At 38.6% G+C, this 12,668-nt stretch overlaps 3 protein-coding genes across 4 annotated transcripts; 2 read left to right on the forward strand and 1 right to left on the reverse strand.

Annotated features, from left to right (window-relative positions):
- Nucleotides 1-840: 840 nt before the first annotated feature.
- RB195_016610 (uncharacterized protein) lies at nucleotides 841-1,302 on the forward strand (the record flags this gene model as incomplete). Its single annotated transcript, XM_064183217.1, has 1 exon — nucleotides 841-1,302. The coding sequence occupies one exon, from the start codon at nucleotides 841-843 to the stop codon at nucleotides 1,300-1,302; it is 462 nt and encodes a 153-aa protein (XP_064039098.1).
- Nucleotides 1,303-2,405: 1,103 nt separating this feature from the next.
- Nucleotides 2,406-2,870, reverse strand: RB195_016611 (uncharacterized protein; the record flags this gene model as incomplete). Its single annotated transcript, XM_064183218.1, has 1 exon — nucleotides 2,406-2,870. One exon carries the CDS (start codon nucleotides 2,868-2,870, stop codon nucleotides 2,406-2,408), a length of 465 nt encoding a protein of 154 aa, XP_064039099.1.
- An 815-nt stretch (nucleotides 2,871-3,685) lies between these two features.
- Nucleotides 3,686-11,355, forward strand: RB195_016612 (uncharacterized protein; the record flags this gene model as incomplete). 2 transcript variants are annotated; one of them, XM_064183220.1, is made up of 11 exons in its annotated part: nucleotides 3,686-3,708; nucleotides 4,937-5,059; nucleotides 6,391-6,515; nucleotides 6,856-6,962; nucleotides 7,021-7,133; nucleotides 7,920-8,027; nucleotides 8,084-8,282; nucleotides 8,336-8,510; nucleotides 10,756-10,838; nucleotides 10,909-11,071; nucleotides 11,243-11,355. In XM_064183220.1, 11 exons carry the CDS (start codon nucleotides 3,686-3,688, stop codon nucleotides 11,353-11,355), a joined length of 1,332 nt encoding a protein of 443 aa, XP_064039100.1. The 2 variants fall into 2 exon arrangements, with proteins under 2 accessions (XP_064039100.1, XP_064039101.1); XM_064183219.1 differs by lacking the exon at nucleotides 3,686-3,708 and adding an exon at nucleotides 5,340-5,425 and having other exon boundaries at nucleotides 4,946-5,059.
- Nucleotides 11,356-12,668: the final 1,313 nt, after the last annotated feature.

Below are 12,668 nucleotides of genomic sequence, written 5' to 3' on the forward strand. Positions count from 1 at the left end.
AAATCCAAACAGATTGGATTCTCTGCTCCAAAATTCGTATTGAAACGTCGCTATTTGTAGCTAGAAACATGGAGAAGGAGAAAAAAGTCGGTAAAACTCTTTTTGTACCCTGGATACTCTCTGGGAGACACCTTTGTGAGGGAGAAACCTGCGCGAAGTACGACGTGGCCACCTGGGCGCCTTCTCATTCGGATAGATTCTGTATCTCTGGCTCCTCTGCATTTAACCGAGAAAATCTTTCGCCTTTTACTAAAGATTTCCGTGCATAGGTGCATTTTATGAATTTTATCTAGGAATTTTTGGAATCCCCTCGAAAGAGCGGGATGCAATATCCGAGTTTTTTCACATTTTATAGTTTTGCAGTTGCAAATTACAACGTAGTGTAATGAAAGATTAACAAAAAAATGGTGAGAAAATTCTGGAAGTAAAGTTGTTTTTCTGCAGTTTTCATGATGTGTTCAAGAAATTACGCCGCCTGGAGATTTGCCTTAGCGGATTGATTCTGGCGCTCATATTTCTTGGATAGAAACGCTGTACTTCATTTATAATAATAGTTATTAATTCCTATCGATACTAATTTTTATTAACAACACCTATTATTTTCTTGCCTACTCTTTTTTCCTTGTGACAGTGAAATACTCAGACGAAATAGAAAAAATGGGAACTCATGGGAATCTGTGACTTTCTCCCTCTTTTGGCGAATTTGCCTTCTCTTAGCTTATAGACGAAAATTCCACATTTTTCTGTGTTATGTAGAAGTGTCCTAAAAAAATAGGTGCAAAAATTGCGTTTTAGCGTAGTATCTTACAGCAGCTACGGTCTTTATGATGTGACCTTATCATGTTCACACAAGCCCCGCCTCCAGCCGTTTGGGCGGGGCATTCTCACGCCAGGACACCGGTTGAGTCATCGCTGCCGGAGATCGATCGCAGTGCCATTCACTGTGTGTTTTGCTGTGTGGTGAACGTTTCGATGCAAATGCGAATTCGAAGCAGACGATTTCTCCGAATGAAGCGGCGTCGGAAGGAAGTGTTCTCTGTCCACATCTACCGTGTGCTGAAGCGAATCCAGCCGAACACTGGGATAACGCGTGACGCAATGTCATTCATGGATTACTTCGTTGTCGGTGCGTTCAAGCTGCTTGCCGCTGAGGCTGCACGTCTTGGAGGAGATTCTACAGGCGGAAATGTTACTGTCAGCGAAATCCAGACTGCTGTTCGTCTGATGTTACCTCCAGAGATCGCAAAGAATGCTGTCTCTGAGGGAAGAAAAGCTGTTGCAATGTACCGCAGTCGGGAATAAGGAGCCACTTGATCAATTTTTTTTTGCATTATTGGTCCCTTAGGGAGACTATGTTCCTTTAGGTATAGCCTTTAAAAGGGATGTTTAAGGGAAGTATTGTGTAAATGTTGACTTGCTACTGTGTGTGAATGATGGATGAAATAAATAAACAAACTAACAAATGAATAAATAATTCCCTCTGAGGGAAGAGAAACTTTTGCAATGTTCTCTGCTCGAAAATAAAGTGCCAATCAATATCCCAACAGTGATTTATACTGCAGTCACTTCATTTAGATTTTACCAAACTTTTTTTAAATGAGAAATATTGCGAAAATATTGGCCTGACGTATTAATGATGCCTTGTTGGAAAAATAATCTTATTAAATACTCAAATACTCGAATATAATATCAAATATAATAAATATAATCTAACATAAAATAAATAATAAAATACAAATAAAGTTATTTTTTATTTTTTATTTTCTTTTTAATTAAGGAATAATGAAGGGGAAAGCTGTAGGGGTTTTTTTTTGCTATTTTTTTTAAACTACTTTTTACTGCCGCCATTAATGGATGAACGAGGATATGAACATGAACGGAGGGGCATTACACTGCTATGTGAGCAGTTACGAAAACTTCATCGTGACCTGTTACGGTAATCCGAGAGCTGAAGCAACCGTGTTCTCGTTGATATGCCCTTATTAATAATAGCACTACAAATTTTTCGATCAAAGAAGAATGATGGGCTAGCCTTCCTCGATGTGGTCTCGAACCATCGACTGTGCAGTCGCAACCGAACCACTTACCAGTTGCGCTACATCTGCCGAGATTTTATTTGATTTATGGGCGGCAAATATCAATCATAACTTTCTAAAGCGTGAGAAGCGTCAAAATGGGTGAACGATTATCCAAGCGAGACCAACAGTTTGAATTTCAAGCAATATGTCAATTGAATTAACTAATTGAATCATTGGTTTATTTCATCTAAACGCATCAATCACCCACACAGTTAAAGTGTAACATTTAGCCAATATTTCTTCTTATTTTTCAAGAAAAGTTAGTGTCTATAAGAAGAAAATAGTACAAATCAATAATCAGTTAAGTGGATTAATCGATTAAGTGCCTTATTCCTGACTAGAGTACATTGTAACAGCTTTTTTCCCCTCAGAGACAGCGTTCTTCGCGATTTCTGGAGAAAGCATCAACCAAACAGCAGTCTGGATCTCACTGATAGTAATTTTTCCTCCACCAAAGTTTCTTGCAAGACGTGCAGCCTCAGCGGCAAGCAGCTTGAACGCACCGACAACGAAGTAGTCCATGAATGACATCGCGTCACGCGTTATTCCAATGGTGGGGTGGATTCGCTTCAGCACACGGTAGATGTGGACCGTGAACACTTCCTTCCGACGCTGCTTCGTTCGGAGAAATCGTCTGCTTCGAATTCGAATTTGCATCGAAACGTTCACCACACAGCAAAACACACAGTGAATGGCACTGCGATCGATCTCCGGCAGCGATGACTCAACCGGTGTCCTGGCGTGAGAATGCCCCGCCCATACGGCTGGAGGCGGGGCTTGTGTGAACATCATAAGGTCACATCATAAAGACGTAGAAGTCCACTGATGTTGTATGACATTACTAATAATTCTAATATGCAATTCTATGACTTATTTTTCTAAGACCCTCTCGCACAATATAGAGAAAATAAGTAATAATTAAGGAAAGGAAATTAGCCCCCTTCCTGACGGTTGGAGAGTGGGCTTGCGATTTTTTTTTGTCACATTCCTTTGATGCAAAACAAAAACAAAAACGAAGCTGCTATGGAAAAAAACAATCAAAGTCTATTTTTAAAGACTTGTGACAAAATTGTCCCAGCTATTAAATTTAGCTTTAAAATAAAAGTTCCACGGACAAGATCTATTAGGAATTAGAATTCACCATTTGATAAACTTATGAACTTACTTTTGATTTATGAAATGCTGTTTGGGGCACCGTTTGAAAAAAAAAAACTCGTCAAACTTTACACTCAACCAAATTTTATGATTCCTGATACTGAAAGCGCTTCCTAGAAAGTGTTTGAAACTTTCTCCGAAGAAATTTCAGATGTTCGTCGTGGTATAAACACTGAAGACTTTTAAAAATGAACAAGAATTAAAAGTTAGATGCTGTGACGTAATAGAAATCAGATCTGAGTGAAAATTTATAAACAAAACTCGGAAAGACTGTGCAGAAGATGATCTGTCGCTACAAAACTGAGCATTACTAAAGTCGTCATCAAAAATTCTCTAAAATTTGACTGATTCTAGGTACTTTTTAGAGGTCAAATTTCTAGGATAATTGTGCTACAAGAGATCGAAAGCGACTACATATGTAGATCCGCGCATCCTAGAAATTTCTCACAACAATGCCATCATTTGTATCCGGCAGGTATGTTTCTAAACTTTTAAGAAAATTTATGGAGGATCCATGGAGTTTTAAAGCGAGTTGCAAACATAATCGAAATTTCGTTAATTGTGTGCACTATTGCATTAAAAGATCGAAAAAGAATATATCAGAGATTGAAAAGTATATTTTTGAAGAGTTTAAGTTAATTCTAGTTTAATTTATTCAAAAAGTATATATTTAAAAGAAAAAAAAACAAAATCTTGTTTCAAATCCCAGCTAGGTTTACAGATAAACTTGAAAGAAATTTAATTATGATACCAGTAATCTTAAGTTTAATTTTTAATCATACCATCCATTCATAGAAATTTACTTGAGATTATTGATTTTTATTTAATTTAGATGCATCCTACGTGAATAAAACCCCTTAGTGCCCTACAGTGTTCGTGGTTACCTGTTTTTACTAGGAAAAAAACCTATTTTATTCCATTTCACAAATAATGTTTTCCATTACTTTAAGGAATCTCCGCCTGACTTTTTCCTGGTCTTATGTTCCTGAATCTCTTGCGAATTCTGGTAGCACCAGTTGAAATCGGTTGAATTAGAATCAGATACGTAATTTCAGGTAGAAGGGAAGGATAAATAATTAAATAAATAAATATAGGTAGGATCATGTATTCAAAATGTGAAAAGTTCCCGTTAATTTTTTTCATTAAGATTTATTCTTAGTTTCTTAGTTTCTTCTTTTTTTTAGTTTGTTACTCAGATTTGTTTATAAGCCGTTCTGAAATACAAAGAAATCCTCCTGTGCAGCTCACATATGAGAAAAATTCTTATTAATGATTTATTTCATATTATTTAGTGGTGATGTCGCTATAAGTTGAAACCTCGAATGTTCTAATGACGCTTATTAACTTAACTTAACTTATTATTTATTAACCTCTAAGAGGTAAAAGTTAACCTGAAAAAGACACCACACTTTGTCTTATTGTTTATATTTGATGCCTAGAGCAGCGTGATCTTTTGTCATCATTGTTGTTGATAATGTATCTATCTACAGCCTACAGCTACAATTTATGGCTCCACCGTAGTCAGTGACCGAGTCATTTAGATACGATCCTTTACACTTACCGATGTTTATAAACTGGAGGGTCTACAGATTAGCCTTATCAAACTGTACACGATGGAAGTATTTAGTTTCACTGTTGACTTTGACACGAGCACTCAGCGCTCCGCTACCGTTTCTGCTCCCAAATTTTTCGTTAAATTTCAGTTCGTCCCAATGGTTCTTATCTCTCCATGTGCAAAAATTCCCATTTGCACTACACCACTCCACGAAAAGCTTCTCACCGCAATCCAACGGAATATCGACAGAAATCCGGATCAAGCAGCTTTTGTAAGTGAATTTTCTCCTTCCATAGATATGTCTGTGAATTTCTTACTATGTATTCTGGTCCCGAGAAGATTTTCCAAAAAAAGAACCTATAGAAAATATTTTATTAAATATTAAACCAATTATTATATTAAAGATTACTCTATTAAACATTAAATTATTTATTATGTTGAATAAATTATTTCCGATATTTAGCTAGCTGAAAGCTTAAGACATTGATTACTGTACTCTAAGTGGAGATTTCGCAACAAGACCACATTGTTTACAGTATTCTTCTGTTTAGATCAGTGCTGAAGATCCGACAGTTCAGATCACGTTCACGGAGATCTACAACCAAGCATACGCTGTAGCTAGTTTTCTCTCAAGCAGGTATTGTGCCACTTTTGAATATTTCACGCAATATTTGAATCCGTTCTCGCTCCGATCCACCATATTTTCTTCCAGCAATTTCTTTCTACCAAAACTCAAGTGGTAGAAATTAGGTTTAATCTTCAATAGTTCCTCCTGGAGTACGACTAAACAAATTTCCTTCACAGCACGTTTTTCCCGTTATGCAATCAAAATTTTCTGTTTATATCTGGAACATCATGGATCTAAAAGTGCTGGTGAAATCCAGTGCGAATGATCCTGTACGATAGATTACATTGCACAAGCAACGAGAAAAAGGATCATTGGTTCCCAGTTGGTTGGAAAGCATCTTTTTTTTCTGCCAATCATTTCTGGATTTTTCTGTCGATTAAAAATCCCTGAAATGCTTCGCTTGGTTCTATTTTTGTACTAAATTTTGGTACTCTAACAATTGTTCCAACAATTTTTTTTTCACTCCGTACATACATGCGACTGAGGCTGTAACTGTGAGCACTTGTGTTCTTGGATTCTCCATCTCCGTTCTCCAGACCCCAAATTTACTATGTACCTTAAAAATCCAGAAATAAATGGCAAAAAAAGATGCTTTCCAACCTACTGAGAACCGAAAGATTTAAGCGACTATAAATGAGCCGTCGATGTATGGCTTTATTGCTGCGTTTCTTTTTCGGGATATACTGGGAAAAAAACTCACCGCTTCCTTTTCTGGAAGTGGAAAAAAGAACACAAAATTGTACTTTTTCTAAACCACATCTAGCATAACGATGTGTCTGACTCTTAATTTTGCTCATAGATTCAATTACATCGTAACAATTGTATCCGTAAGAATTTATTTTCTGGATGAATTCCTGCTTTTTCTAATGTTCCAGTCTTTACCGTAATGGGAATATATGTTTTTTAAGACATCGTAGAGGAAAACAAAACACCGTAACTATTCTTATAGCTGCAATCAGGATATCATTTTGCAGAGGCTATGGACATCTGGATGTGAGCTGTCAGGTGATGCCGAACTGTATCGAATACGCGGTGTTCTACCTTGGAGCATTGCTATGCGGTGGCGCTATGTCTGGAGCGAGTGCGATGTTTACGGATTGTTAGTGAAGTGTTTTTTTTTTATCAGATTTGTGCACCATTAACCTATGATCTACCCAGAAAAAAACGTTTTTTTTTACCAAGTAAATCTCAAGTAGAAATCTGAAGAGTTTTGTGGAATAATCTCTATTTTAATATTATCCTCTAAGCTTTCATATAGTAGCCGGCCTAAAAAAATACTACAACACTGTATTACCTTATTATTATATTATGTTGCATATTTTCGCTTTTTTTCTCGGATTTCTAGTTTTACTGGATGAACTAAACAAGAAAGAGTTAGAAAGTTCAACTAGACTGAGGACAATAGGGATCATCCGAGCCCATGTCACTTCTTTTTTCAGATGAACTAGAGCGCCAGTTTGTTGACTCGGTCTGCAAGGTGGTTATCACCGACGAGACACATCTGGACAAAGTCCTCTTGGCAACGAAAAGATGCTCAGAAGTGAAAGTGAATCAGTTTTTTCGTCCAATTCCACATGATTAACGATCTTTCGAGCCATTTCCAGACGATCATCTGCGTTCGATGTCCGAAATCAACTGTTGCACTTCCAGACGATGTCGTGTGTTGGGATGATGTTATCAAAACACCTGTGACAACAATTCCTAAGTACACTTTCAGGTTTGTTATGGTCAATGTTTATCTGTAGTTGTTTATTGAGTAAACATCTAACGTTTCGCCCAAAAAAAGATTCAGAGGTTGTACAGCATCTGAACGGTCCATGACTAAAGCCTATCCAAAGGTTAAGAAGCTTTTTTCTTCTTCTGAGGGCATGGAAGCATTAAGGGACTTATTTATGAGGATCAGGGCACTGAAAAGGCAGCATCCCATAGAATTGAGAACGTTGGGCACCTTCCACGAAGAAAATGGTTCCTACGACGCACCTAACAACGTGTTATGTATCGACAGCTCAGCGCACTTGCAAGCTGGCGGGCAGTGGCGTCGTCGATATATCGTCCGCCGCATAATGACTATTCGCTCGCACATGTGGCCGCATGTCACTAAGCGCCTCGTTCGAAGATTTGATCGCCACTGAAGTTTCCCACGCAGCTTTTCAGGACAATTAGGGGGATATGAGCGCATAATCGCAATAATAATCGCGTAATAAATGCTCGTGATCTACAACTCTACTTCTATCTTTTCGTGGAATGGTTTCAATATCGTTAATTTCTTATTTATCGTTGCCTTTGGTAGATCAGTTTGCCGACAGCTCAGCTCACCTGAAAGTCACCACATAGAAAGCATAACTTTGAGCTCGTAAACTCTTGTGACTCGAAGTTGAAATCGAACGCGCTGGCGTACCCCGAGGTGTTCGATCGGTTTATACTTTCACGTTTCTATAAATCAACCCTTCCGAAAGATTCAAATCTATTAACGCACTGTTTTTCTAATTTCTCCCGCTTGTAGCCCGGATGATGCGGCAGTGTTACCGTACTCTAGCGGTACTACTGGTTCGCCGAAAGGTGTGATGCTTACCCATAAAAACTTCTCAACCATGTTGGATATTATAGAAAGGTTTGTTTTTGCCGTGATTATCCGATACGTCGCTAAGTTGAATCCTAGGCTTTCAGTCATTTTGAAGAACACATTGTCACTAAACTCAGTGACTCCGATTGGAACTATCACAACGAGAAAGTGCTTCTGATGTTGCCTTTCTATCATATTTTTGGATTTGGTCTCTTCAATCATACGCTTCTCAAAGGAGCAACTGGAATAATTTTCGCTAAATTCGAATCCAGAAGGTTCTTGGATGCGATTCAAACATATCAAGTAAGTAACGACATCAATCATAGCGGAGTTCTTATAAAATACATAGAATTAAGCCTAAACTACTCATGTTGGTGCCACCAATACTCAGCTTCCTAACAAAACACCCTATGGCCGCTAACTACAACCTGTCCTCGCTTCGTATCGTCCTCAGTGGAGCAGCGCCAGCTGGGAAAGATCTCTGTGACGATTTTCTCAACAAATATAAGAACGTGCGGTATTTGGGACAAGGTAAAGTGATTCTTTCTTGATTTTTCCGATAAATTGGGGAAAAAAAACAGAGTAAATATAACGCTATAACCTGCGAAATTTCTTGCTAGTCGGTCACGGCTTAGTTCTAAGGAATCTAGTGATTTCTGCTTCAATACTTAGTCATTCAATCATACTGCACTGGCGTAATCCAGCTTTAGCAAAGATATCATCCTGCACGGGGTTCACAAAAACATTTCAACTAACGCGCTCTCACAAAATGAGAAGAATTTCTGGATTTCTGAGGAAAATTGCATGTTTTTACCATGACGCTAGGGATCTCAGCTGCATCTCGATCCCTCCGCTTCACTCTCTACGCCTTCTAGCTACTTGTAGAAGGATTAGAACCTTGAAAAAATCTTCCGAATATTGTCTTTAAAGACGATTTGCGCTGAAATTCTTAAATTTTTAATTTTTTCAATTTGTTACAATTTTTCTGTACTCACTGTTAGTAGACGCACGTACGAAATTTGATGCAGAATTCTGGAATTTTTCAAAAACAGCTACAGAAACTCTTTGGTTTGTGAGAAAATGCAAGTTTGTCTTTTCAACTCCTCTCATCGCTTCTTCTTGACATTTAAAATTGCTTAAATCCTGATATAATTTTTTTTAGCATTAAGCTTAGAGAGCATTAACACTACACTAAGCATACCTGTATTTAAAAAGTTTACTCCTGACCAAATTTGCCAATCTCTTCTCTTTTTTTTCTTAAAAATTTCCGACTGGCATATTTTAGCTCCTGAATCAAGATAGTGAAGTAATCTATCGTTCAAAATGTCTGTGTTGCGTAGAAAAGTATTTGTATTTACGAAAATATCGTTGAAAATATCTTTTCTAGCATATGGAATGACGGAATGCGGGTTGGCTTCACATCTACCGTTACTGGATTCAGAAATCAGTATCACAAGCGTTGGAAGCCTTGTTTCTACCTTCGAGCAAAAGGTGGGAAATGCCCAATTGTTTGATGGCCTTCTAAACAGCAACTTCTTTTTTTCCTCGGATTTTCCTGGTTCCTCAAAAATAAATCATCATCAAGAACATGGAAATTATGTGCACTAGTTATATGTACAAGGACTTCCTGGAACTGTTTGATCCTAGTGTGAAAAATTATGGTAATGGCGGGTGAAAATGTGAAAATATAAACATTTCAGATCATTTCAACCAACACCGGGGACGAGGTCCCAACAGGCGAGCGGGGTGAGATATGTATTCGTAGTCCAACGATTATGAAAGGATATCTGAATCGCCCGGAAGCCACGGCTGAGACGATCGACGCAGATGGATGGCTGCATACAGGCACGTCAGCCTGAATTAGTGGAGTAGTTCGGGTAGAGTACGACTCGGATTCGGTACCTATCCAGAGCCCTTATCCATTATCCTTTACAGGAACAGAACAAACAAATTGTGAGCGGCAAATAACTTTGAGTTGGATATATATCCAACAATTATAAATAAAAATCCAATAAAAATTCAATCCAATAGAAATATTTCTAAAAAATCCAACAAAAATCCTGTCTAAGAAATAATTCGTCCGCCGATAAATGTGCCACATCGTGGACATATGTATATATTTACGTTCTAGCTCTAGGAATGTTTTTTTGACGAGTGATCGTGATCCACGGTGCGCAAAAAAAAATTATTAAAATTATACCGAGATCAAAACGATCTGAAGCCTAGGCGCCTGCGGTGCGAGCGAATCGGTGGAGCCAGCAGCCGCACTTGGGGGAATGGAGCGGCGGGACCATTCCTACTGCATCATTCCTACACTCTATTCGGAATCCATAGAGCTAGTGGTGGTCAAATCGCTGAAATTGGCTTCACCGCACCGCTCCGAGCGCATCTCTCTACGCAATTGTACCAGGCCCCAGCTCATTTCGATCCGTCTTTATGTTGGATAGCATGGTTGGAGTCCTAGTTTTACTTAAGAATAGTTTCGCTGGATACGGGGCTTAAATTTCAATGGGGAAAAATATTGTCAATTTACGCAGAGGTAAACTGAACTGTACCTCAGGAAGAAAAAAATCCATCAGATTTCACGTAGTTTGAGAACCATATGAGAAGCTTATAGAGCTATGATTTGTCTCATCTCATAACTCCAAATAGTGGTTGGGGCTGGATCCTCCGGATCACGCAACATCTGCGTCAATTTCTTCCGTTTTCCTCAGCCCTCAGAGAACCATGGCATGGGAATTCCCTGATTTCTACCTCGATAAAACTCTATTTTCAGGAGATATTGGGTTTGTTGATGAGAAGGGTCAAACTTTTATAGTGGATCGTCTGAAAGAGCTGATAAAAGTGAAAGGACTGCAGGTAACCCCATTCCAACCTTATTCTTCAGAATATAGGGGACATTCTTCCAGAAGAAAATCTCGTTTTTAAGGTTGCTCCGGCCGAACTTGAGGATATCCTTTTGTCACATAAAGAGATCCAAGACGCGGCTGTGATTGGAGTTCCAGATGAGAAAACTGGCGAGAAACCGAGAGCATACGTGGTTAAAGCTAATAAAAATCTCACAGAATCGGATGTAAAGGATTTTATTGAAGGTACCGCTAGAATGGTTCTGCATCAGAGTACCGTCGCTCAATTTTTCCTAAAATTCGATCTACAATAACGTTTTTGAGTCATTTTTGTTGTGTTTTGTTTTGTTGAAAATCTTCTAAAAATAATGGGTTGTTTCATTAGCTTCGTTTCTTTGAATTTTGTTTTGTTTACAGCGAAGGTATCATCGTACAAGTTCCTCACCGGCGGCGTTGTCTTTGTCGAAGAAATCCCCAAATCGCCATCTGGGAAGATTCTTCGTCGATTCCTACGAGAGCAAGCCGGATAAAAGTTGGATAAACTGTAAAGAGACTGTCGGAAAATAATTAGAAGCAGAAAATACTGTATTATTGTATTATTGGTGTGAATAAATACTAAAATAAAAAAGCTCAGATAGTTTGAAGTTTATGAACGCGTGTCTGCCCCATAGAAGGGGCGATGGGTTCACAGGGGCGAGCTCATTTATCATGTCAGTGTTTTTATAATTCCCAGATAAGCCTATCATTAATTCTTGACACCGGAGCGATGAAACGCTGGATGGTCTCGAACCATTGACCGTGCAGGCGCAGACGAACCTCTTGCCAACTGCGCTACCGTCGCCCTTTCCCAAACTTTATATATTTTAAGGAGAACAAATATCAACCGCAAGTCACTAAAACGTGAGGTTATCGATCGGCTGGAAGATTGTCAAAGCGAGACCAACAGTTTGAATTTCATACTGTATAAGCGACTTTGCATCATTCTCCTACTCTATTTATATAGATAAATTTATTTATTTGCCTAATTTTTTTACATATTCATTTCATCCAAACGCATCACCTAAATACAGCACAAAACCAACATCTGCTCAAAATCCCTACTGATATTGCATCCCGCTCTTTCGAGGGGATTCCAAAAATTCCTAGATACTCATAAAATGCACCTTTGCACGGAAATCTTTAGTAAAAGGCGAAAGATTTTCTCGGTTAAATGCAGAGGAGCCAGAGATACAGGATCTATCCGAATGAGCAGGCGCTCAGGTGGCAAGTCGTACTTCGCGCAGGTTTCTTCCTCAGAAAGGTGACTCCTAGAGAGTATCCAGGGTACAGAGAGAGTTTTAATACTTTTTTTCCTCCTTTTCCATGTTTCTAACTTCCATAGATAGCGACGTTTCAATACGAATTTTGGAGCAGAGAATCCATTTTGTTGGGATTTGACCGTGAACAGAAATTGCGACCACTTAATTAGTGTATTTTCCAATATATACTCGACTTTTGTGAGAAATGGTTAGAACCCGAATTCACCTTCACAGATAACTTTGTCTCTTTCCTTTAATTTTTGACTGGATGAAAATCGTACTTCACCTTTGTGTGAATCCCGTTTAAATCATCGAAACCTTGCCAATTAGCTATCTATAGCTGAAAAAAAAAACAAAAAAAAATCCGTATGGAAACCCCTTGAAGAGACGACGAAGCAAATCGCGACCTGCGTCAACTACGACTCTCCGCCTAGGCGCACCCCCCGAAAAAAACCAGCAGGTATCTCTGGCTCCTCTGCATTTAACCGAGAAAATCTTTCGCCTTTTACTAAAGATTTCCGTGCAAAGGTGCATTTTATGAGTAT

The sequence above is a fragment of the Necator americanus genome, chromosome II (genome assembly GCF_031761385.1).
Source record: "Necator americanus strain Aroian chromosome II, whole genome shotgun sequence".
NCBI classification, from domain to species: Eukaryota; Metazoa; Nematoda; class Chromadorea; order Rhabditida; family Ancylostomatidae; genus Necator; species Necator americanus.